This window comes from Myxocyprinus asiaticus, chromosome 28 (assembly GCF_019703515.2).
Source record: "Myxocyprinus asiaticus isolate MX2 ecotype Aquarium Trade chromosome 28, UBuf_Myxa_2, whole genome shotgun sequence".
In the NCBI taxonomy this organism is placed as follows: Eukaryota; Metazoa; Chordata; class Actinopteri; order Cypriniformes; family Catostomidae; genus Myxocyprinus; species Myxocyprinus asiaticus.
This window is the reverse complement of record NC_059371.1, coordinates 36,784,814-36,810,606: the sequence shown is the minus strand read 5'-3', so window position 1 is coordinate 36,810,606 and position 25,793 is coordinate 36,784,814. Positions and strand designations below refer to the sequence as shown.

The window sequence follows — 25,793 nt, the reverse complement described above, 5'->3', positions numbered from 1 at the left end:
ATTTTTTTTTTTATTATTGTTGAATCAGCACTATTAGGTCTTTTTCCACGCCTTTAGTCTTTAGTTCAGTTTGGATTGCCACTCATAGAAGATATTTAAGCAAAGCAGAGGACGACAGCCCCCATTAAGCCCAGTCACCTTTTTCTTGGTCATTCACAGTCCCTCAGTCGCTCATCTCTTCCTCCTGCTAAACTAATTGAGCGTCCTCGAGCGATGATGGAGCTGTCCAGGCCAGGGCTTTGAGGGGTTGGGCAGACAGATCTGGTCTAATCAGCCTGTAAATTGGCTTTCGCTGTAAAAGAGCTTATATCCACGTCAGATTAAGTAGTGCTATCCAGGTCACAGTGGGAGAAGCACACTTAGTGGGTCTCAAGCTAAAACACACACACAATAAACCTATAGATACATATACATGGAAAAAAAAAATACTCAATAATAGCTAGAAATGATCCATGCATTACACGCCAAAAAAGAAAATACAGAAGGGTTCAGATGTTCACACTGATAATAATAAATTTGGAAAATTAGGCATGCAACACTGAATAGTGGCATTTCACACACAAAAATCCACAACTGAAAATCTAATAGATAGAAATGCTCCATATCTAAAATGCCAAATGAGAAAATAAATATTGCATGCACTGCATTACTGAAGGAAAACAGAGGAAAATGTTGAGTTTGCAAGTTGAGGAGGCTTGTTATAAATAGTTTCAGTCATAATACCACCTTCAGATCTCTCCAAACTTTCTCTTACTCTGCGTCTCTCTCTCTCTCTGTGTCTGATCAAGGATATTCATCAGTAAGAGGATTGTTACTGTAGGTAGGCCAGAGATTTCCACTGGGCCTATTAACAGAAAGCGGTTTCACCTTTCTCTCCACCTGTTCTAGTGATAATATATGCAACAAACACTCGCTGAGATAATTAGCTCATTGTCTTCACAAACAGCCTTCTGGCATGGACTATGCACATACACTTTCTTATGTAAATGCATTGCTTATATATTAGTAGTGTGACAGATCTTCGTACTAATACACTATACCTAGTATAACATTCTGGTCCCATGGTGTGGTTGGTGAGAAGGAGGAGGACAATGCACTTGTCTTTGCAAGCTTTGTAAGTGCATTGCACTATCAGTTGAGCAACTGAAACAAAATGTTGAAATAATGAGTTAACTTTATTCTACTTATTGAACAGAAATGAGGTAACATATTTCTAGCTCACCTATAGAGATATGCAGATGGCGCTCTCTTGTGGTCATTAGCAGTATTACAAGCTATTATCACAGTGACAGAACTGACCTGGGATGACTTTCAGTGGCATTGACACACTTTCAGTTCGGTAAAAGTTATTCACTGAAAAAGTCGTTATACACTGAAAATCTTTTCTAGAGTGACGGAACAAGACTAGTGGGCCACACACACACAATACTTTTTATATAGCAAATCATCTATATACTTCTCATGTGTTCAAAAATTATGATGTGTAATAGCTGAATCAGCAGTAAAATTGCAGAAAAAAATAAAAATACACAAATTGGTAACTACAGTATAGAGAGAGGTACATAAGGACACTATTCTTGTTTTTGTTGCTGTAGTCCTATTACTGGCCTGACCATGCAAAATAGTGTAGGGGGAATGACACTGCATTTTCAAGCAGCAAACTCCAGCAGTCTGCACTCTCCATACTCTTCCTCTCCAGCTGATCTATCTATCTATCTATCTATCTATCTATCTATCTATCTATCTATTTATCTATCTATCTATCTATCTATCTATCTATCTCTCTTTCTTTTCTATCATCTATCTAGCTGTCTGTCTGTCTCTCTCTTTGTCTTTCTTTTCGATCATCCATCTATCTATCTATCTATCTATCTATCTGTCTCTCTCTCTCTTCTATCTATCTATCTATCTATCTATCTTTCTTTTCTTTCTATCTATCTCTCTTTGTCACTCTTTCTTTTCTATCATCTGTCTGTCTCTCTCTCTCCCTGTCTTTCTTTTCGATCATCCATCTATCTATCTATCTATCTATCTATCTATCTGTCTCTCTCTCTCTTTTCTATCTATCTATCTATCTTTCTTTTCTTTTTATCTATCTCTCTTTGTCACTCTTTCTTTTCTATCATCTGTCTGTCTCTCTCTCTCTGTCTTTCTTTTTGATCATCCATCCATCCATCTATCTATCCATCTATCTCTCTATCACTCTTTCTTTTCTATCATCTATCTATCTATCTATCTATCTATCTATCTATCTATCTGTCTGTCTGTCTGTCTGTCTGTCTCTCTTTCTTTTCTATCTATCTATCTATCTATCTATCTATCTATCTATCTATCTATCTATCTTTCTTTTCTTTCTATCTATCTCTCTGTCACTCTTTCTTTTCTATCATCTGTCTGTCTCTCTCTCTCTCTGTCTTTCTTTTCGATCATCCATCCATCCATCTATCTATCATCTATCTCTCTATCACTCTTTCTTTTCTATCATCTATCTATCTATCTATCTATCTATCTATCTATCTATCTATCTGTCTGTCTGTCTCTCTCTTTTTCTTTCTTTTCGATCATCCATCTATCTATCTATCTATCTATCTATCTATCTATCTCTCTTTTCTATCTATCTATCTATCTATCTATCTATCTATCTATCTATCTATCTATCTTTCTTTTCTTTCTATCTCTGTCACTCTTTCTTTTCTATCATCTGTCTGTCTCTCTCTCTCTGTCTTTCTTTTCGATCATCCATCCATCCATCTATCTATCCATCTATCTCTCTATCTATCACTCTTTCTTTTCTATCATCTATCTATCTATCTATCTGTCTGTCTGTCTGTCTCTCTTTCTTTCTATCTATCTATCTATCTATCTATCTATCTATCTGTCTCTCTCTCTTTTCTATCTATCTATCTATCTCTTTCTTTTCTTTCTATCTATCTCTCTTTGTCACTCTTTCATTTCTATCATCTGTCTGTCTCTCTCTCTCTCTCTTTCTTTTCGATCATCCATCCATCCATCTATCTATCCATCTATCTCTCTCTCTATCACTCTTTCTTTTCTATCATCTGTCTGTCTGTCTGTCTCTCTCTCTGTCTTTCTTTTCGATCATCCATCCATCCATCTATCTATCTATCTATCTCTGTCTGTCTGTCTAATAAAATGAACAGAATAATTAAATAAATAACATTCAGCTGTTTAGCATATAAAACAGTAGATCTCCATTCTGTTTTGTTTATATTTGAGAGTATACTTTAGACATTCTGGTTTAGATCAGACAATTTTCCTTTTACGTAGCCTAAATGAAATTTACCAAATTAAATGGACAGACACGATTAGTAAATAGATTCTCACACTTCCTTTGAATGTTGGTTTCGTCACCTCATGGATATTCAACGCCTCTTCATCGTGTGCTTATACTGGTACCCTCGACTGCAGCAAATAAAAGAGCTCAGTTCTTATGCAGGTAAGAAAGTATCGCGATATAATGTTCTTGTAGAATAACTCAAATTATGCTTGCACCAAAGATGTAACCATTCCAAAAAATAAGGCTATCGTTATTTGCACATGCTTTAAACTTACATTGTAAGAGTACCAGCGTCCAGTAAAGTATTTCTGGCACAGATTACAAAAAAAAAAAAAAAAACTTTTACTATGCTGGATGTCATAAACGTTCCTGTAATGTGTATAGGCTACAGAAGTTATACAGTAGGATATTTCTGTCTCACTCGTTCATATTAGCACACGTAGCCTACAGTAGATCCTCCTTTAAACGACGACCAAAACGTTTTAAGAGTCACGGAGAATACTGACAACACGTTCTTTATACTTCTCATATACTTCTTTATACTTTGTTTTTATTGCATGTTGGTTAATATGATTTACTGACTGTAATATAGGCTATCATACGACTGGTTTGTAGGCCTATATTCAATTAAATATAATTCTATTATTGCTCCTAATTTCATTATATATATATATATTCGCTTTTATAAATGGAATAAGCCATTAAAGTGTTGTTGGAGGTTCGTTATATGACATAATGAGCTCCACCGCAAGTGGCGCTGCGGAATTTCCACCATCCGCGGACAGAAGCGAAGGGAGGAGACGACCGCGCTCTCCATCAACCGCACAAACCCCCTCTAGATCGGCCTCCAAACCCAGCGGCTGCCGCGCCACATCATCCACTGCGCCAAAGCTCGGAGGTAAAGCCGGTAAAGGGCCTGAAGGAGAGCAGGTGGATCCAGAGGCACGTGTGGTGAGAGTGAGAGGCGCTGCAGCTGTTCGTGGTGCTGAAACTGAAACGGATGCGGCTTGGGAAACAGAGGAGCGGACTGATCGCCCACCAGCACCGGACACGCGTCGCTTGCTGCGGTTACCGTGCATCAAGAGAGACTCGTCTGCGGAGCAGCCCGACGGTGGTGTGAGGGGGAGAGAGGCCGCTGCAGGAGGAGAGTACTTTGGCTGCGGGCCGGCCTTCTGGGGCGGGGGCTGTCTGCAGTCGGAGATCATCCAGTATCACATAAACAAGCGCTTGAAGAAAAGCGGCAGGATGCAGCGCAAAACATCAGGCGACACGCAACCGGCACCGGCCGCCGCAGAGGCCACAAGCCCTGCCGCCGAGCCCACGACACAGCAGAATGAAGACCTGCAGGACGAGATCGACAGATTGGAGGAGGAAAACGAAGATCTTAAGGTTTGTTGGCGATGCTTGAGAAAATGTCTGGCCTAGTCATGTAACAGATAGATATATAGATAGATAGATAGATAGATAGAAAAGAAAGAGATAGAGAGAGAGAGATGATAGGTAGAAATAAAAGAGTGATAGACAGATAGATAGAAATTAAAGAGTGATAGATAGATAGATAGATAGATAGATAGAAATAAAAGAGTGATAGATAGATAGATGATAGATAGATAAGAAAGAGATGATAGATATATAGATAGATAGATATAAATAAAAGAGTGATAGATAGAGAGATGATAGATAGATAGATAAGAAAGAGAGATGATAGATATATAGATAGATAGAGAGATAGATATAAATAAAAGAGTGATAGATAGAGAGATGATAGATAGATAGATAGAGAGATAGATATAAATAAAAGAGTGATAGATAGATAGATAGAAATAAAAGAGTGATAGATAGATAGATAGATAGAAATAAAAGAGTGATAGATAGATAGATAGATAGATAGAGAGAATGATAGAAATAAAAGATTGATAGATTGATAGATAGATAGATAGATAGATAGATAGATAGAGAGATAGATAGACCTGAAATTACATTCACGCTAAGTTGTCATGGACTCATTTGTCATGTGTCGTGTGATCTGATGGATTGCTGGAAATAATGTGAAGTGTGCATGCATGATTTCTAAAAAATTAAATATGTAAATATAGACACTTATTTTGCATAGTTCTGCAGTAATTACAGAAAAGAAAGTCTGACAATAAGCAGAAGGTTTTTCCTCTAAAATTAGGATTTTGTTAATGAGCACACTATGGCTGTCATAGAATGAAATTGAAGAGATGCGAACGGAGATGGAAGAGATGCGTGACACCTTTTACGAGGAGGACACCTGTCAGTTACAAGACATGCGCCGTGAGCTGGAGCGTGCAAACAAGAACTGCCGCATCCTTCAGTACAGACTCCGTAAGGCCGAACGCAAACGCCTACGCTACGCACAAACAGGAGAAATCGACGAGGAGCTCCTGAGGAGCTTAGAGCAAGATTTGAAGGCAAGTACAGATGTTCTTATCTTATCTTCAAATACATGACATGAGGGAAAAAAGTGTGAAAGTCTGGGATTATTTACTCACCCTCAAATACCTATTTGCATAGTGCTTTATGAAAAATTAGCGCCCATCTCTGCAGAGACCCAAGGTTACAGCGTTTTGCTCAATGGCACAACCATGATAGGTTATGAATCAACACATCAGATCTTTTAACAAAGCCACACCATCACATTTTTTTCTGAAAGGTTGCCAAGGATGTGTCTGTGAGACTTCACCATGAGCTGGAGAACGTAGAGGAGAAACGAACAAAGACAGAAGAAGAGAACGAGCAACTGAGACAAAAACTTATTGCGGTGGAAGTCACCAAACAGGCTCTGCAAAATGAGTTGGACAAAGCCAAAGAGGTAGGCCCACAAACACAGACACCTAACGATTTATATTTGCAAGTACACTCACAAAGACACTACAGCACTACACAATAATTTTCAGGCACACTTGATTTCAAGCATTCATGTAAATTCTTTGTGTTTAGTCTCAAAAACGAAGAGGAAGCAAGGATGCACAAAAGCCTGAGAGGAAGACTCAGACTCCAACAGAGGTGAGTTCAAAACATTGTCCTTCTCAGAAACAAACAATATGCCCTAGAAGACAAACAGATAAAGAAAAACAATGAAAAATGACAGTATGTGTCTGTATTTGAATTAGCCTATAGGGGAAACCAGCTGTCACACATTTTCTGTTTATTTTTGTAAGCCAATTTCTGCATAGCCACATACCTTCAATTCTTGACTACACTTGGCCTTTGAACATTTTCACCGTTTTTGGCCAGGAAAAAAATATACACGTCATTGAACACGTTAACCTTTTGCCCCAATAGCAGGGCATGTTGTCACACTACAGTGCCTATAAAAATTATTCAATCATATTGAATCATATTGAACTTAATTTGACTTTTTTGACACTGATCAACAGATAAAGACTCTTTCATATCAAAGGCAAAACACATTTCTACCAAACAATCTAAATTAATAACAAATATTTAAAACCCACAATAATTGATTGCATAAGAATTCAAGTCAGCATTTTGTAATGTACATAATATAGTTGACCCTTGCCTGAATGTATGCCAATGTTGTTTGATTATGTTCACTTGTTCAGCTATTACAAAATCATGATGATAGTGTAAATTTACATTGGAGTGTATAATTCCAAATTTTTTTTTCTAGTTTAATAGGTTGTAGAAACAGGTGTTTGAAACCAACTTACAAAACCTCTGCTAGTGAAAATACACATTTGTGCAATCAGGGCCATTTCTAGGCAAAGGCGAACTAGGCGGATGCCTTGGGCACCACCAGCATGAGGGGGCGCCAAATCAAAAGTGCCCCCCCCACTCCCCCCTCCCCTGCTCGCTCCTGTAGTGCCAATGACGTGGTCGCTGCACTAATACACTGCTGCGTCAGCCACCATTCTTCCGATAATTGTGATTTCACGCTAAAATCGTAAGAAACGGCCCTGTACGCAATTAAACTTTTGACTTTGAATCTTGTCGTTATTGAGATATAACCCTTTTGACAACTTCCCTGCGTGACAACTAGCCCTGGTCTCCCCTATATCCATTGGTCCTCATGATAATTTTTTTTCAGTTGCACACATTTGAGATGTTTTGATAACTTTGTGTTTGGTGTAGAACTTTGAAGTATTGGTCCTATTAAACCTTAAAATGTGACGCAACTCTTCTCTCCTCAGGAGGACAATGAGGACTTGAAATGCCAGCTGGCCTTTATTAAAGAGGAAGCTACTTTAATGAGGAAGAAAATGGCCAAGGTTGACAAGGAAAAGGACTGTTTTGAACAAGAATTACAGAAGTATCGCTCCTTCTATGGAGATCTGGACAGTTCCCATCCAAAAGGTGAAGCTGGTGGCCCTCCCACAACCCGAGAATCAGAGCTGAAACTCCGCTTGCGATTGGTGGAGGAGGAGGCCAATATCCTGGGGCGTAAAATTGTCGAGCTGGAGGTGGAGAACCGCGGCCTTAGGGCTGAGCTGGATGACCTTCGAGGGGACGAGCCTTCCAATGGGGGCCTATCTGGAGCTGAAGGAGGAATGGGGCGTGAGCAGGGGTCAGAGTTGTCGGAACTTAGGCAGCAACTACAGTTGGTGGAGGATGAGGCAGAACTTCTGAGAAGGAACCTGGCGGATGTAGAGGAGCAGAATAAGAGAGTGACATGCGAGTTGAACAAACTGCGTTTTAAAGAGGGCACAAGGCATACTTCAGGTGGCAATGCATCAAGCGGCATCAAAGGAGAAGGAGATGGCTCCAAAGCCGAGGCATTGCAAGAAGAGCTCAAAGCAGCTAGAAAACAGATCAACGAACTGAGCGGGAAGGTGATGCAGCTTCAATACGAGAACCGTGTGTTGCTTTCCAACATGCAGCGGTACGACCTAGCATCACACCTCGCCATTACACCACGCGACAGTGACGCAGAGAGTGACAGTGGTCCTGGAATCGGAGGGCGTAGAGGAAGCGACGACGACTCATCTTCCTCTCGCCTTCCTCCTCATCGTAAACGTGAGGGTCCTGTCGGTGGAGAAAGTGACTCAGAGGAAGTCCGCAATGCTCGTTGCCTTACGCCAACTCGCTCTCTGAATTCACCTGACTCCTCACGCCTCCTTTCGCGCTCTATACGGGACAGGCAACAGATGATTGACATCCGTGCCGAAGGAGAGCGATTGGGACGAACCATTGACGGGCTCATAGCTGACACTAGTACCATTATAGCGGAGGCACGGGTGTTTGTAGCTAATGGGGATCTTTTCAGTCATATGGAAGATGATGAGAATGGTGGCCGGATAAGGGAGCATGAGCTACTCTATCGCATTAACGCTCAGATGAAGGCCTTTAGGAAGGAGCTACAGGGGTTTATAGACAGACTTCCAAGATCTGAGGAAAGAGATTCAGAAGAACCGTTGTCTGTGAGTCTGGCAAGAGTCTGTGTGTCAATGTGAAACAAATAGTATGTTTGATTTTATGATGTAGAAAAAGAAAGTTCACCCAAAAATGAAAATGTAATTTTCTCAACCTCATGCCGTTTCAAACCTGTATCATTTTCTTTACTCGTGGAACACAAAAGTAGCCGCTCTTTTCAATACAACGAAAGTAGACAGTGGCCACTGTCTTTCAAGATCCACAAAGGACAAAAAAGAACCATAAAAGTAGTCCCTTTGACTCTTGTGCTATATTAAAAGTCTTCTAAAGTCATAGGATAGATTTTTGTGGGGAACAAACAGAGAATTTATTTGTTATTAATTTGTGACATTTTGATCGTATGGTTTCATAAGACATAGATTAAACCACTCGAGTCGAATGGATTACTTTTATGCTGCCTTTCTGTCCTTTTTAAAGCTTGAAAGTTTTGGACCCCATCAACTTGCATTGTATGTACAAACACATCATATATCCTTCAAAAAAATATTCGTTTGTGTTCTGCAGAAGAAAGAAAGTCACACGAGTTGGATATTACATAAGGGTGAGTAAATGATGAGAGAATTGTATTTTTTTGGGTGAACTGTTCCTTTAAGAACACAGGGACACTACAACCCCAATTCTGAAAAAGTTGGTGCAATATGGAAAATGCTAATAAAAACAAAAAAATATGTTCATCCTGTGCTATATTGAAAGCACTTTCAACAACACATTATTTTACATTTTACCTTGTGAATTTATTTATTTATACACTCATTTCAAATCAGATGATTGCTCCAAAAATGTCAGCACAGTCGAGTGTTTACCACTCTGTAACATCACTGTTTCTTCTAATAAAACGTATTAAGCATTTGGAAAATGAAGACTTAAGTTTTGCAAGTGGAATTTTACTTCATTCATCCATAATGCAGGTCTGCAGCAATTGTACTGGGCCTCCTTTGCCCTATTTTGCACTTCATAATGTGCCAGGTCAGAACTGCAGGCAGGCCAGTCTAGCACCCGCACTCTCTGCTTACGCAGCCATGCACTCATAATCCAGGCAGTAAGTGGTTTGACGTTGTCCCTGGAAAAGATGCCTTCTAGATGGCAGCATATGTTGCTCCAAAATGTATATAGATCTTTCTGCATTAATGGTTCCCTCACAGATGTGCAAGTTATTAATGCCATGGGCACTGACACACCCCCATACCATGACAGACACTTGCTTTTGGACCTGACACTGATAACAGCTTGGATGGTCCTTTACCTCTTTGGCCCATAGAATACGTTTTTAAAACGTGGCTGTTTAAAAAAAAAAAAAAAAAAAATTTAAAATGTGAAATCGTCAGACCACAAAAGACGATTCAACTGTTCTACTTACCATATCAGGTGAGACCGAGCCCAGAGAAGTTGGCAGCACTTCTAGACAGTGTTGATGTATGGCTTCTGCTTTAAATAGTAAAGCCTTAACTTGCATCTGTGGATGCAGCGGCAAGTGGTGTTGACTGACAAATGAAGAGCACAATATGGCAACAAATGCCATGTACAATTGAGCAGCTGAAGACCTGCATAATGGATGAATTGCGGGGAGGGGGGATTCTGCTTGCTAAACTTCAACTTGTGTCTTCAGTGCCCAAAAGCTTTATACAGTAAGTGTTATTAGAAGAAATGGGGATGTTACACAGTGGTAAACACTCGACTGTCCCAACTTTTTTGGAGCGTGTTGCAATCATCTGATTTGAAATTAGAGTATATTTTGCAAAATAAAATAAAATAATAAGAAAATAAATTCAGGTAAAACAAAAAATTATGTATTGTTGTAGTGCTTTCAATATAGCACAGAGTGAATAGAATTTACAAATCTCTCCTTTGATTTCTTTTTTTTTTTTTTAAGAATTTTTCATACTATCCAACATTTTTCAGAATTGGGATTGTATATCTTTCATGCATCTCCTGAGTGCTTTTAACATTAAAATGACAAACATAACCGTTTGGTTTGCTAAGAATATGTAAACTATGCAAAATGAAAAATGTTGATGGCCATAATATCTTAACCTTTCTCTCTTTCTCTCTGATCCTGTCTCCCACGTTCCCCTGTTTTTAATGCATGTTTGTTAATCCTGTCGGTTTATCACCCAGATGTTTCAGCCTATAATTTTATTCATTCTCATTCTAGTGTTGTTCTCCACTCTCTCGTATGCCACCATTTTTAAACTTGTATTTCTTTTTACCCTCTTTTTTGTCCTGTGATCACCATCCATTTAGTCATTTGCATAGTCTCGCCCTTTGTTTTTGTTTGTTTGTCAATGTTCTGTATGTCGCCATGGTTGCAGAATCACAGGATGGTCACTTTCCAAGCACATGCTGCACGTTTAAGCACATAAGTCTGCAAAACTTAAATTACCAAAAACCTAAGGACTGTATCACCCTAATCACATATATGGCTGCCATTGGACGTTACATCAATAAGATCTAGAGTTTTTGCTTGCGAATAACGACTACAATTAGACAACACCAGGAAATATTATGTGCATTTCTCAAAAGACATCAGTACTTTACATTACCTGCCTGGTGCCACTGGAAAATACTTTACCCAGAAGACATTTCTTCATTAAGGACTGCTGCTATCATGCACATAGATTTTTGCTGTGTGTTTGCCACCAAAGACTTGGAACAAAATATGCACCAAGAGGCACATTACTACATTACCCAATCAACTGCAAACCTTTGCTTCACAATAACATCCCAAGGTGAGTGAGAATTCCACCTCATGGCATACAAATGTTTTGTCAGGGAGGACATAAATATAATATGTTAAAGGGATAGTTCAATCAAAAATGAAAATTCTGTTATCATTTACCCTCATTTTGTTCTAGCATTTGACTTTCTTCTGTGAAACACAAAAGGAGATTTTAGCCTCAGGCACCATTCACTTTTATTGCATCTTTTTCCATACAACGAAAGTGAATGGTGACTAAGTCTGATCAGACTAGAGACTGAACATTCTGCCAAACATTTACTTTTGTGTTCCACAAAAGAAAAAGAAAAATACATGTGCATTTGGAATGACATGAGGGTGAGTGAATTTTCAGTTTTGGGCAAACTATCTCTTTTTATAAAACAAATAACTAGATCTGTCTTCTCAGATGCTTTTGCAACATTGTTGTCTTTTCTTTGCATATGCTAATGTGCCCAGAAACTGTTTGAATCTGCGGCCAATAGTAGGACAGAACTAATGCCCGCCTATTTACTGAGCAACAATCACATGTGTCAAATAAATACATGCTGAAACAAGCTTGAGGCGCCCCTTAAGAACCGCGGACAGCACACTTAGTATCCTCTAATTCTGTCCGGTGGCATCTTAAAAATAAAATTGACAGTGTGTTTTGAGGGTCACAAATAGCCTGTTGCCCATTGGCATTAGTAGAAGGCGAAACAACTGGAATGGAATCACAAGACCGCAATCTGCCAAGTCCTAAAAGCAGACTAGCAACAGCTTCACGGAGGTGGGGTAGAAGAAGTGCGCATTTTAAAATAGCAATGTAAACACCATGTTAACACTGTCCCTCTGTCTTTGTAATTTTAACCTAGAATGTGGATGACAACAATCTCTTGCACGGAGACCACGAATGCTGGAATAAATCTGACATTATGACACCGGACACCCGCTGGGTCTGACGTAGCATGGGTGAATACTATAAAGCACAGGGGCCCCTCAGGATTAAGAGTTGTTTACCCTGAGACAGGACAGGACTGTAGGGCCGGACAGAGGAAAAGATCCAATACGCAGGACTTTACGTCACAACAGTGGGAGCGAGTCTCAGGAGGTCCTTGGGGTGTAATGTGCTGCTAAAGCGGAGGTGCTGTCAAAGCGGAGGTGGTACTGAAACAAGAGCAATCCTGATTTAAGCAACAAAGCCGTGCTTGAGAAACATACTCATATTCTGGAGCGTTCGAACTGAAGTTTCAGTTCATAAGAGGGATTTACTGGAGAAAACATTAATAAGATTTAAACGGTAAGAGTTAAGAAAGCTTGTAGATAAAAACAGACCACAAACTTTGTCTTTTAAATCAGTACAAGAGATTCGTTCTTGAAAGGAACGGGGAGACATTTGAACTGCAATGGTTTGGTTTGTTGTGCTGAAGAGAATTGTCTAAAAAAAGTCTGTGTTGATTTCATACAGAGGAGAGATGCAAGTACTTTATGGATATTGGCATCAAAAATTGGTCAACAGACTCTTATGAAACTTGTTAACTCTTCTACTGAATAGATGAACTTGGACCGACGACGTTGGATAGATTAGATAACATCAAGATTGTGGTTGTAACATCCTCTTTGGTCAAACTTTACACTTCTGTGTTCATTTTACAGTGTATTGAGTAACATTATAAAATTGTGTAATGATACAATTTTCAATATTTATTTACTTGAATACTTTAAACAGTAATACTTTGATTACTTAAAAGTAACTGTTTAATACTTCAAAAGAGCAATGCACAACATATATGTTGTATGTAAAAATTTTGTAGAGCTGTCTGTAAATATACTTAGTATTATGACTGCTGTGCTTAATTTTTATGTAGTACGTTACATCCACATCGTAATGTAAATTGATACACTATCATCGAACTATTTATAGTTTATAAATATCCCTCTATTCTTACGTCATACAATGGTACATTCTGGCAATTTCGTGAGAGTTCAACCGGGTGTCATGTTCCATGATGGCCGAAAATTCCATCCTTAATTCCTGTCATAAATCAGTTGCGTTACAGAAAAATTCAGTGACGTTACCGCGGAAAGGATGCGACTATTCTGAGTTCATCCAAGCGGGTAAAAGGTTCTGTCCTTGCTGGGAACTCTGACCTCATCCCTAATGCAAAAGACGTGTCAGTGGGCGGTATAGCCTAGTGGTTAAAGATCAAGGCTGGTGACTTAACGGTTGTAGGTTCACCATTCTGTCCTTAATCAAGACACCTCAGGTTGTTCCAGGGAGGACTATCCATATTCTCTATTGCAATTCGCTTAAGAGAATCTTCCAAAGGACTTTTTACAAACATAGTCTTGTTGGTGTCTGAAGAACTTGCTGACAATTTCAACAGGTTTGAAGGATGGGTAATGCATGTAGAATTGGGTCTAGGCTCTAATGCAGGTGGCCAAAGCAAGTACTATAGCTCGGATTTTTGTTTCCTGCCATACACCAGTGAAATACTTCAAAGGATGTTAGGAAATTTGGTAATGATAAACTCAGGAAGACTTTCAGAGGAAGTCAAGATCCATAACAAAACGTCATACTGTAGCACTGCAAAGCAAACCAGGGTAGAAACAGTACTTTTGTCCCCATGGTCACTTAATTCATTCTATTTAGAATTGATAAGTTTCTGTGTAGCTTATTGAACTATTATGGCTACTTAAAGGGATAGTTCACCCAAACATGAAAATGGTCATTATTTACCCATCATTTACTAAGAATGCAATGAATAATGAATGTCTCTTTTGTCTTCATAGAGGTATTGGTGGATTCGCCTGTGTGGTCAATCCTGTGACCTTTCCGTTGGAACAGGAATCGCAATAGAAGTTTGTGAGCACATAAAGGAATGGCCGCACTGGAATTGCACTGTGGGCCGGATCCTGGAGGTTGTGGGTGGGGTGGAGAGAGAGTTGACCTGCTGGACAGTTTTGACTCAGAGATGCAAGAATGGGAAGATCAGCTTCAGGAAATGCAGAGAAAGATTGAGGAGGTGAGAGAAATATAACTGCAATGTCACCAATCATATTGACAGAATGAGTCCAAATATACTGTGGAGTCCAAAAGTCTGAGACCACATTAAAATTGTGGGATTTATTTTTTTTTTTTTTTTTTTTGTAAATCAACTTTAAAATGAAATTGCTATGCTGATAATATATATATATATATATATATATATATATATATATATATATATATATATATATATATATATATATTACAACATTTATTAAATAAGAAAAATGCAAATATACAGTAAATATATACCAGTCAGCCACAACATTAAAACAGGCATATCCTGCATATCAGAATAGCATTCTGAGATTCTATTTTTCTCACCATAATTGTACAGAGTGGTTATCTGAGTTACTGTAGACTTTGTCAGTTCCAACCAGTCTGGCCATTTTTTGTTGACCTCTCTCATCAACAAGGCATTTCTGTCCACAGGACTGCCGCTCAATTAATGTTTTTTTTGTTTTTGGCACCATTCGGAGTAAATTCTAGAGACTGTTGTGCGTGAAAATCCCAGGAGTTCAGCAGTTACAGAAATACTCAAACCAGTCCATCTGACACCAACAATCATGCCAAGGTCCAAATCACTGAGATCAAATTTTTGTGAACATTAACTGAAGCTCCTGACCCATATCTGCATGATTTTATGCACTGCACTGCTGCCAAATGATTGGCTGATTAGATAATCACATGGATGATTGTTGGTGCCAAATGGGCTGGTTTGAGTATTTATGTAACTGCTGATCTCCTGGGATTTTCACACACAGCAGTCTCTAGAATTTACCCCGAATAGTGCCAAAAACAAAAAACATCCAGTGAGCGGCAGTTCTGTGGAGGGAAATGCCTTGTTGATAAGAGAGGTCAACAGAGAATGGCCAGACTGGTTTGAACTGACTAAATCTATGGTAACTCAGATAACCGCTCTGTACAATTGTGGTGAGAAGAATAGCATCTCAGAATGCTATTCTTAGATGCGGGTTGGCACTGTTTTGGCAGCAAGTGGGGGAGCTACACAATATTAGGCAGGTGGTTTTAATGTTGTGGCTGATATGTGTATGTATAAAATATATATCACTATATATCAATAAAACACAAAGCCAGTCTATCCCATTAATCCTATGATCCTATTTAATTTATCAATAAAAATTATAAATATTGTCTACATGAAAAAAATATGCTTATTGCCTATTAAACATCCCAGAACGTGTGACAGAATTGCAAATCTGCGTGCACCAATGTCCATGGTGTAACATATGTTGGTGTTGTTTGTGGCCACTCTTTTCGAGGGCTGTGATTGGTTGAAAGGATCTTGACTGCCTGTTGCCTAAGTTGGCTGAATTTCTTCTGAACACATGACTTTGAGAGATGTTATCAAGAATGTTAAATCCAAGGGGAGAGGGGGTGACAAACATTCACACGCACTCTCTGTCTCTCATGCCAACACACAGACAATGCAAGTCGATGACAAATTATGCATTCATGCTGAAACAGACCAAACACACACACACATTGTTACTGGTTTACTAATTAACCATTTGAATAGAACAAGCACACCCTGTCCACCTTACTGACCCCTTTCTAATGGAGAAACCTCATGCAGTTTATTTATGCTAAGGTTGCATAACTAGTCCATGCTGTACGTTATAACAGTGGCATTCATTGGCTTGTGTATTTGTTTTGGTTCTGTTTATCTTTTAGTTATTCAAGAATACCATTTTTTCCATTTTGAAGAGGTCCCAAAAATGTCTCAAACAGACCTCATATTGCCAAGATACCAAAGTCTGCAATCAAAAGCCAGAGTTCAATATGAACTCGAACATTTCTCAAGGACCAAATTATCTAATAATTAGTGATGATATCCACATTCATTTTATAGCTTTATACTCTTACTGTATGCCAACGTTTGTCTCATTTGTTCAGAAACATTCAAGACAAAGTTGACTTCTGACTCCTGAGCTATGAAAGAGCAATACCATTTCCTTTGCATCTCAATGTTATATCTCTTTATGAATTGTGATTGTATTTCAGTTGTATAATGAAGTCAAAGCACGAAGAGAGGCCAATGAGACCAACACAAACAATATCACCAACAACAAAAGCCTGGACATTACCTTGCTTCCTGTTAACCTTGCCAATGGTTATCCCTCTGGTTGCCCCATTAACAACCTCCCAGTTCATCAATGCAATGGAGTTGGAGGTGATCCTTCAGTTATTAGAAGCTTTGGGTTTCATCATCCCAGCAATAACTGTAATGGCTCCAACAATTACATGCTTAATCCACTAAGCAAATGCAGCCAAAATCCAAACAGTTGTCATAATATTGATGACCAGGATGCCACACTAGATATCCTCAACGGATACCTCCAACAGGGGCCACATTTGGGAAATAGCCAAAGGAATCTTGGAGCTCCAAATACAGTGAGTATCTCTTTCACTATAGTTCAATCTTTCCTTCATCCAGCCTTGCTGAAAAAATAAAAAACAGCTTAAACTAGTCTAAGAGGGTTTGCTGGTCTCCCAGTCTGGTTTTTATGGGGGATTGGGCACTTGTTGGCTCATTAGGCTAGGAGACCTGCTGGCCGATCAGCTAAACCAAGGATCACTTCTGATCAGAATTTATTCACATTATTCTTTCTTTCTCCCTCCTTTTTTGGGACTCAGAACCCCAAGGTATATCCAGTTTCACACAGTTATCAGGACAGTATGAAGACAAGCCCTGGGACAAACAGGTAAAGCCTTTCCTATCTTGGCTTATTAGACTTACTCTTATCTCACATTGTCATTGTGTACAAAATAGGAATTGTGAGTGCCTTTTGGAAATAGGAAAACCAATGCCTTATGGTTAATGGTTAATGACTAATGCATAGTGTTGAACCAGTTTCCTTCTCTACCTCAGGACTGCCTCAGGCATAGTTGTGGAAGAGTTGGAGGATGTTGAGAACAAGAAAAAGAAATCAAGTCTGGATGAGTCTCAGGCTCGTCATGTTAGCTGGAAAGACCAGATTTTATCAAACAACCTTCCCCCTAAAAATTCAGCTTCCAAACAGCTAATTAAACAGAGAAATGCTTCACCTGTACCCCCTCGTTCCACATACCATGAGTCATCACAACAACCTGACAGGAAGTGCCTCTTGATCGACAGGAAGTGTGGCAGTCCATCAGTGTTGCGTAAGTTTGGCGCTATGTTGCAGGAGAACGAGGGGAAAACCCTGATTGAAGATGGTCTCGTGACCACTTTGATCTCCACTGAACTGCCAAGGCACGCCAGCACTATCGTCTGCCAGAGCAAGTTCGATGCCAGGTGGGCGTCCACACAAGTGCCCATCCAGAAATGCATTGCAGACTGTGACGAACCGATGGTGGAACTGGAGCCAGGCCAGGATCCTTTGGCAGCTTTTCCCCCTCAACATTTGCTCCAGAACGGAGACAAACACAGTGAGATGGTTGACTCTGCTCCTGAGCAGTATGGCTTGGCCTTCAACCTAAGCCCTTCGCAGTCTTACCTTAAAGCAGGGTACCACAAGAAGGACCCTGGACCTAAATCCCACAAAGCAGGCTTCCAGGGTGAGGACCTATTCTCTGACTACCAGTTGGTGGAGCCGATTGTGGGAGCAGGGTCTCAACACTATGGCAAGGAACACACTGGGCTCTGTGTCGATTTTAGATGGCCAAATGACAACCTGGACCAACTTCTGGAAATGATGGAGATAGAGAATTGTAGAAGTCAGAGAGACACATTCATGCAACAACTGGACACCAAGCAGGTGAGGAGGGTATATAAATGTGTTCTGCACACACATATAATGGCTATAATGCAGTTTTTACACTTGTTGGAGCCATGGCGCTACTTTACAAGTATGACATAATGTGCTCCCACAGGGATCCAAATTTGAGTCTGGCCAGATCCAATCGTCCTTCTCTCCTTTCCACTGCCATCCTTTTTCCTTCCTCTGTACTGTCAAATAAAGACATAATATGCCCACATTGTCAGATATTTCAAATATCTACATATTATTTATATATAAAAACTAGTATATTTACCCAAGTATTGTTCATTTACACATACAGATACTTACATTAAAACTTTTCCCTTTAGGTCATCCGTGAATCGTCTACTGCCCCCATCAAAAGCAATTTTTCACGTCCCTCCCGGCCAGCCAATCAACGGCGTCCATCCAGGTGGGCAAAGCATACACTCCCTAGCAAAATACCCCCTACGTCCTGCCCACCTAGCCCCAGTCTGAAAGCCAAACAGTTTTTAAATTCCTATTCCCTACACACGGAAACGGTCATCATGTGACCAGGATAAAACAACCTTGAATGGAAACTTTAAATGGACATCTTGAATCTTGTACCCAATGGACAGACCTTTCAACTTTAACCTTTTACAGATCATGAACTGCTTTCTTTTGAATGTAACGGCCATCATCCCGTCAATGTACCTTAATGCAGTCCGTAACTTCAAAAGGATACCTTTTTCTCATAAGTCTGTGCTTTTTGAAGTGTTCTGGAAAGTAACTCCAGTGAACAGTCTGTGACCTGGTGAAGTTTTGTGCCTACATACCCATCATTGCCTTTCAGTCTCCTCTCTTTTTTGTCATTCTCATTAACTTTTGTATTGTTTTATTCAGTTTTTTAATCATTTTTCTGAGTGCTTTCCATACAATGCAGTTCTTACAATGCCATGTAGGGCATTGTTTTTAACCATGCAAGCATGTATGCAACATACATAACATGTTTTTAAACATACATGGCAACCTAATGTATTATGCATAATCTGTAAAGGTGTGTGCAAATATTTTGATGTCAAATCACCATAAAGTCCATTTCAGTACCGCATTAGTGCTTCATAATATTGACATGTTGAAGACATTATGGGCTCATAATGTTTTACAAGCCTTATTTGACGGTGCCTGGCGTGGGTTGTAACTATGCAGTGCATGGCACCTTTTCTGCGGGAACAGGTCTGCATTTTTGGCCTTGTAAAATCGCCAAATGAACAAAGAAGATAATCTGTGAAAATGACTGGTTTTGACTGTATTGTAATAAAGAAATGCTTTTGGGATGTTTATTTAATGTTGTGATATGACCCTTACAAATAACATGATGCTTTTTCTTCTGGATAATAAACACTAGTGCTTTGACCAGTCAGTGAAACACTGGAACTCTGTATGCTTCAATGTTTATGTTTTCAGTGGCACTTGCAAAGTCAAACATCACGAATAGTATTGTTCATTCTTCTTTCATCCAAAAATTCAGCACGTAACTTGTACACCTGTATTTACAGCATGATACCTCAAATTGTTGTTGAGGAGAGTTGCGCTATTACATTTTTAAGCAATTGGACATACAGTCTGCAGGCCTGCAAACAATTAAATTGGTGGAAAAAAATGTTGTCCTTTCGATGAAGGTTGGACCCAAGCTATAGATATAAAAGCTATAGTTTTGGGCCCACTCAGAACACCCTAGCAACCACATAGCAAGATGCTAACAAACACTCTGAAAACCTTTACACTCTAGCATTGTGGTAGCAAGTTTTGCATGGGCCACACATTTTCTTCAGATAATGCCAAGAGTTTACTTTTTCTCAGTGTACCTGACAAGGGGCTAAAACCTTTGCAACCCTTCCTTTATTCCCCCTTCTGTACAACTGTAAAAGATCAACTACCATATATAAAGTTTCATGCCAACATAGTAAAGAGGCCTCTCTTTAATTAGCTCCTTGTTAAGCAGTATTAACAACATTAACATTGCCCTCACACCATGTTGCTAAAAGCAACCAGGAAGCATTCTATTCCTCAACCAAAGAGTCCTAATGTAACCCACTCTTACCCAGCATCCATTTCTTCTCAGTCCAGCTCTCTGAGTCATTCGACCCACAGCTGAAATGTTGCACCTGTTCCTGAAATAGGAAGTGTGACGTTGTTTTGGTGCCAGAAATATCAGACGTAACTGTGGAGGACATAAATGCAGAGGCAAGGGGGGCGTGTCATGTTCCCCTATGCCTCACTCTGAATCCATAAATGAGAAATAAAGGCTACCTCAGATTGACACTTGTCTATACACACAAAGTAGTATCTTAATGAAGGCCATCTCTCTCGACAGTGTGCAATGAATTATATAAAAAGTTACTTTCTTTCTTTCTTTCCATATCACTATCTTTATTTATTCGTATATGGTGAGGGCCAGTGGAATTTCCATAACTTTCAGGTATTACAGGAGTAACCTGGGGTTAGGTGCACTGCTTGAGGGCACAATGATGGCTTGCCTCTTGCAGGGATTAGACCAGCATCCTTCTGGTTCTCAGCCCTGAGCCTTAACCACAACACCTCAGCTTGATCCCTAGGTTCCTTGAAAACCTGAGGTTTGTCTGAGTGATGCTTACCTGTGCAAAACTCACTGCCACATTGCTAGGGCAGTGCCACATTTATGCTGCGTTTCATTTAAACTCAGATGTGGGATATTCCTTCTTGGTATTTCCAAACTCTAAAAATGAATGCATTCCATTGCCCAATGCTTGGAAAAATGGTGTATAAAGGACACAAAACACTCCCGATAGCTTAGCAGGTGTACAGAAACATTTCCTTTCAACCAACTTATGGAGGATAAACATTGCAAGATAAACTATGTATTGCAATAATTTGTTCTACAGGTGTACTGTATGATTATCAAAAGAGACTGTAATGTACTTTTTTCACACACACACAACTTAGACTCATTGATGCATTTTATTTGAATAAAAGTGAACATTAACTGTATAAATCTCCCTGGTTGCTGACATGTTTGTGTAACATTGTGCACCTGCATCTCGGTGAAAATGGAGATTTAGATTTCCAAACAGGTTTCCAAGTTGGAATCCAGACTTAATGTGGTGTTCCATTGCACTTGTCGAAGTTGGAAATTCAGACTCGGAACTAGCACATTGCTATGCGGTTGCTAGGTAGTTGCTAAAAGGATACAACCCCCAAGTCTCTATGATATTCTTGTCCCAAGTTATGGCTTGGTTCCATCCTATGACGTATGTCTATGTGATTGTTTCACCCATTTTATCATCCACCAGGAAAAAATCAAAAGCCTGATTGCTTACACAAGAAATAGCACACCTTTCTCTAACAAGCCACATGATTTGAGGTTACATTCGTGTCTATAGCAGTAACGTTGATGGTCAAGTCACACACCAAATTTTAACACTTAAGGCTAGGGATTTAATTTAAGTACAAGTAACTGAAGTTATGTTTGCCTCAGCAAGCACCACTTAAAAGAAACAGTCAAGTTAAAGGGTTAAACAACAGCTGGGTAGTCTCCATGATGTCACAAAGACGTCTCTCAGTGAAACTGGTGAATTACCGGTGTCTAATCCTGCAGAGGAGAATCCCCAAAACATGGCTATATAAAGCTCTCAATGTTAACGCTGATCTTAGATTAGCCCAACCAGTGCCACCCGCTCATGTAGGAGTGAGTGGGGAACTGAATGTGTAAGAGTCGCCCAGAAACACATTGTGATGTCATAGAAGAAAGGCAATCACTAGCCCTTCAGATGTCTTGACATGTGTCCCCTGCTGCTTTTGGTATTACATTAAAAAAATATTTTGTTACAGGTGAATGCCGCAATTTCTACTGCACTAGCATTATCAAATGTAATTTCGAAAGTAACGAGTAATGACAAACATTTGTAGCTAATTTTACATACTTTATAAGACACATCTCTTACTGACAATTTAAATCCAGCTTAAAGGCTCAAAAATGTAAAGGTTACTCCATTGCCCCTTTGAGTACTGAGGTTTGTAATAGTAACACAAAAGGGACTGCATTCTTGTTACGTGTTGGCCAATTACTCATGTAAAAGCGGTTGTTGTAATCACCTGAAAGACTTTGCTTGAGGGCCAACATGATTCATCCATGTGTCATGCAGCTCAAAGATGTTTGTAAACCATTTACTAAGTTCAGAAAATGGCATTGCATAATCTCAGCCTACTGGGAATTATGCTCTTTGTGAAATAAATGACTGTGTAAAAATTAACCGTACACTGTGTCATTCAGTGGCTTCAGTTCTTCATTAAGTAATCATTACAGTCAGAAATCTCTAAATAAGTACACAAATGCGAATAATTGTTTATTGCATTGCAAGGGTGCAGTCCTGTGGGATATACTTACTGTTCATTCTTGTGTTACTGTGGCGGTAAGAAACCTCAGTACAGAAGGGGGTGATAGAGTTAACTTTAAATGTCTGTGCTATTACACTGGATGTGATATTATTCAGGTAGCTAGCTATGAACATGAAAGTAGGGCTGGGCTACCTTGGCCTACTGGAAACCGGCAATGAGGCTCGGTAGCCACTAGCTAGCGATCCAGCTAATATGATGTTGTGTACCAAACAAGATAGCACTGACAATGCAATGAATAAACAGCTTTCGACTGAACACAACAGCAACACTGACATCAACACCATTGCTGTTTATTTATGTACTATTTGATTAAACATTCTTTTTTTATGATCCATATCACTGTCACAGGCAAGAAAGTGTTTCTTCTTCTTGTGATGTTTATTTAAACGGTTGGCAATCCATCTTATGGTGCATTACCGCCACCTACTGAGCTGGAGTGTGGAACATCTGAAGAACGCCTTTCAATGGAGTCAAATGTCTGCTGAAGATGTTGAGATTGGCAAAATTTATTCGAAAAGAGTCCACACACCTTATGATTAAATCCTAAACCACGTATACTTTAAAGGTAGCTTACCCTATGGGGTTTACTTGTAAACAAGCACATTATGTGTACATTTATTCCTGAGGTCTAACACTCATGAAGATTGGATTTTCTCACCCATTAAATGGTATGAAATTGTATTGTGATAAATATCGATATCGAACGATATGAAGAAAAAAATAGCGTGATAATATTTTTGGCCATATCACCCAGCCCTTATTGAAAGTTTAACTAAATTTAATGAACTTGCTTAGCAAGATTCTCTTAAGATTGTTGCTCTGCATGACAGTGGTCACACCGAAAGAGAAAACTTATGTAGAAGACAGGATATGCTAATGTCTGAGAATGCAACACGTGTTTCGTTATGATTTGTGTTCTGACCCATTTTTCTAAATGGTACTAATCAGTAACAGTACTAAACCGGAAACATTATTTCAGTACAAAAAAAAAAAAAAAAAAAGTTAAATAATATATGTTACACTGAAATGGTATTTTGATCTGCCCACATCATCAAAAATATATTCCAACTAAATATTATATGTTTCCACGAAAGACTTCTCTTACATAACGAAAGCTCCTAAATTAGTGACAGCAAAATGTGTGCGCACAGTGCGGCACCAAAAAACCCTCAATCGTTTTTCACATTCATGTCTCAAATTACAGACCTGACACTTTTACTGCAGTTATTCCATCAGGAAACTTTAATCAGCTCCACTTGGAGGAAAACCTCTTGTGTGTGGAATACAAATATCTGCATCACTAAGGGAATAATATCTGGGAGAGAACCATTATTATTATTATATTACAATTAGTTTAGTGTAGTTTAGAAGATTTGTCCTTTAGAAAATTCTATAGTGACACCTAATTGTTTTTGGATACTGAAGTGGCACTTAAAATGTATGAATGAACTTGCAATGAGATCAGTCATCTCATCTCATCTTTTTTTTTTTTTCTCAAAGACAGCATAAAGAAAAAAAATTAAGCAAAATATTTCACAAAAAGAAGTTTGATTTTAAACGATGAAACAACAGATATACTCTACTATTATTAAAAAAACTAAATATCTAGACTTTTGGTTGTCAAACGTTAGTGGAACATGTCCATAGTTATTGTGGTGAACTACACCCGTGGTTACTCTGCAAGGACACCTGTGCAAACTTGAGGGGGAACTGATTTTACACATCCACTAAAAACCACATAGACAATACTTGTGTATAAGTAACTGCAACAATGGCTTAGAACAGTGAAGTTAGTTCTGAGAAAAGCTCTAGTGTGCAGATGCCACTCAAACACTGTTGGGTACACCGTATATACACAACCAGCCAGAAAAACAATCAAGTGTACTAAACTCAAGAGTCAAATTTAGCTTGCATAAATCCTTTGATCATTATCCCACATGCTAAATCTAAAAATAGGAATCCTGCTCTAGAATAATTGGAGAAACGGATCCGAGATCTGTTCTCGTGGTTGTAAATCCCAGCTGAACATCTAAGAACACATGCATAGTGACAGTAGATAGCAAATGCTAATTAGAGGCACAAGACTCCAGAGAGTCATTAATTGCCACTATAGCTGATAATAACATGTCAAGAGCTTTATGGGTGTGGGCTAAATGACAGAATAAAATTAATGGCTCGTACATGCTGGGCATAGCATGATCGTGGTATGGGCAGGTGATTGCAGACACGTGTGTACCTCACGTTGCTTCCCTGTCCCCCTCCGACCTGAGATTTACAGTAGCACACATATGCTCCATCTCTCTCTCTCTCTCTCACACACACACACACACACACACACACACATGGCACGCATCACTCCTCAGGACTGAAATAGACACCTAATAAAATAGAAAGACACAACAGAGAGTAAAAGAGAGATAGTGTGTGTGTTAAAGAAAAGAGACCACTTTTCATGATTTAATAAATTCCTGATGGATAAATCAGGTCCCGTGATACATTCTTTTCTTGTTGAACATCCACTTAAACACTTTAACTTAATACGTTACAGAAGTACAAAGGATGCTAGGGGTGTGCAGTAAAGCCATAACCTGTATTTGTATCTGTATCTGTTCATATGACAAAATGATCTGTATCTGCATTCAAATAGAACCAGGTGTGGGCGGGGTTTAAACTGGAAGTGCTTCAAAACTAAATGAAATGCCCATTTTTAAATGTTACTCTTACATTTATAGTTTCGATTAATAAAATGTCTTTTAATAATAATAGCCTTATAATAATAATAATAATAATAATAATAATAATAATAATAATAATAATACTTATTATTATTATTATTATACAATAATTATAAAAAAAATACAACTTTCTTCTTTTTTTTCTTACCATATGAAGCTGAATTTGTAGGCTACATTAACTGAGGTATATGTTGATAACTGGCTTCTCCTGGTATTTCTGATATTAATATCTGCATGAAACAGAATTTACGTTTGTCTGTGCATGTATAACATTATTCTGAAGGCAGGAGGTGTCAAGCAAAATGCGAAAATGTCAAGCACACATTTAGCAGTGAATAATAAATACAAATTCAAACATTAAAAGAAATGAAAATAAAATCAATATAGCTTACAAACAGGTGAAAGTCCTGTAAATCTATAAAAAAAAAATACAAAAAAA

At 38.9% G+C, this 25,793-nt stretch overlaps 2 protein-coding genes across 2 annotated transcripts; both read left to right on the top strand.

Annotated features, from left to right (window-relative positions):
* The first annotated feature begins 4,033 nt into the window (after positions 1-4,033).
* LOC127418756 (protein SOGA3-like) lies at positions 4,034-12,418 on the top strand. The gene is made up of 7 exons (XM_051659538.1): positions 4,034-4,687; positions 5,509-5,733; positions 5,976-6,134; positions 6,263-6,328; positions 7,477-8,703; positions 10,832-11,442; positions 12,284-12,418. Exons 1-6 carry the CDS (start codon positions 4,034-4,036, stop codon positions 10,940-10,942), a joined length of 2,442 nt encoding a protein of 813 aa, XP_051515498.1. The 3' UTR covers positions 10,943-11,442; positions 12,284-12,418.
* Positions 12,158-19,525, top strand: LOC127418780 (uncharacterized). The gene is made up of 6 exons (XM_051659598.1): positions 12,158-12,708; positions 14,202-14,434; positions 16,483-16,872; positions 17,116-17,183; positions 17,351-18,218; positions 18,551-19,525. Exons 2-6 carry the CDS (start codon positions 14,291-14,293, stop codon positions 18,752-18,754), a joined length of 1,674 nt encoding a protein of 557 aa, XP_051515558.1. The 5' UTR covers positions 12,158-12,708; positions 14,202-14,290; the 3' UTR covers positions 18,755-19,525.
* The last annotated feature ends 6,268 nt before the right edge of the window (positions 19,526-25,793 follow it).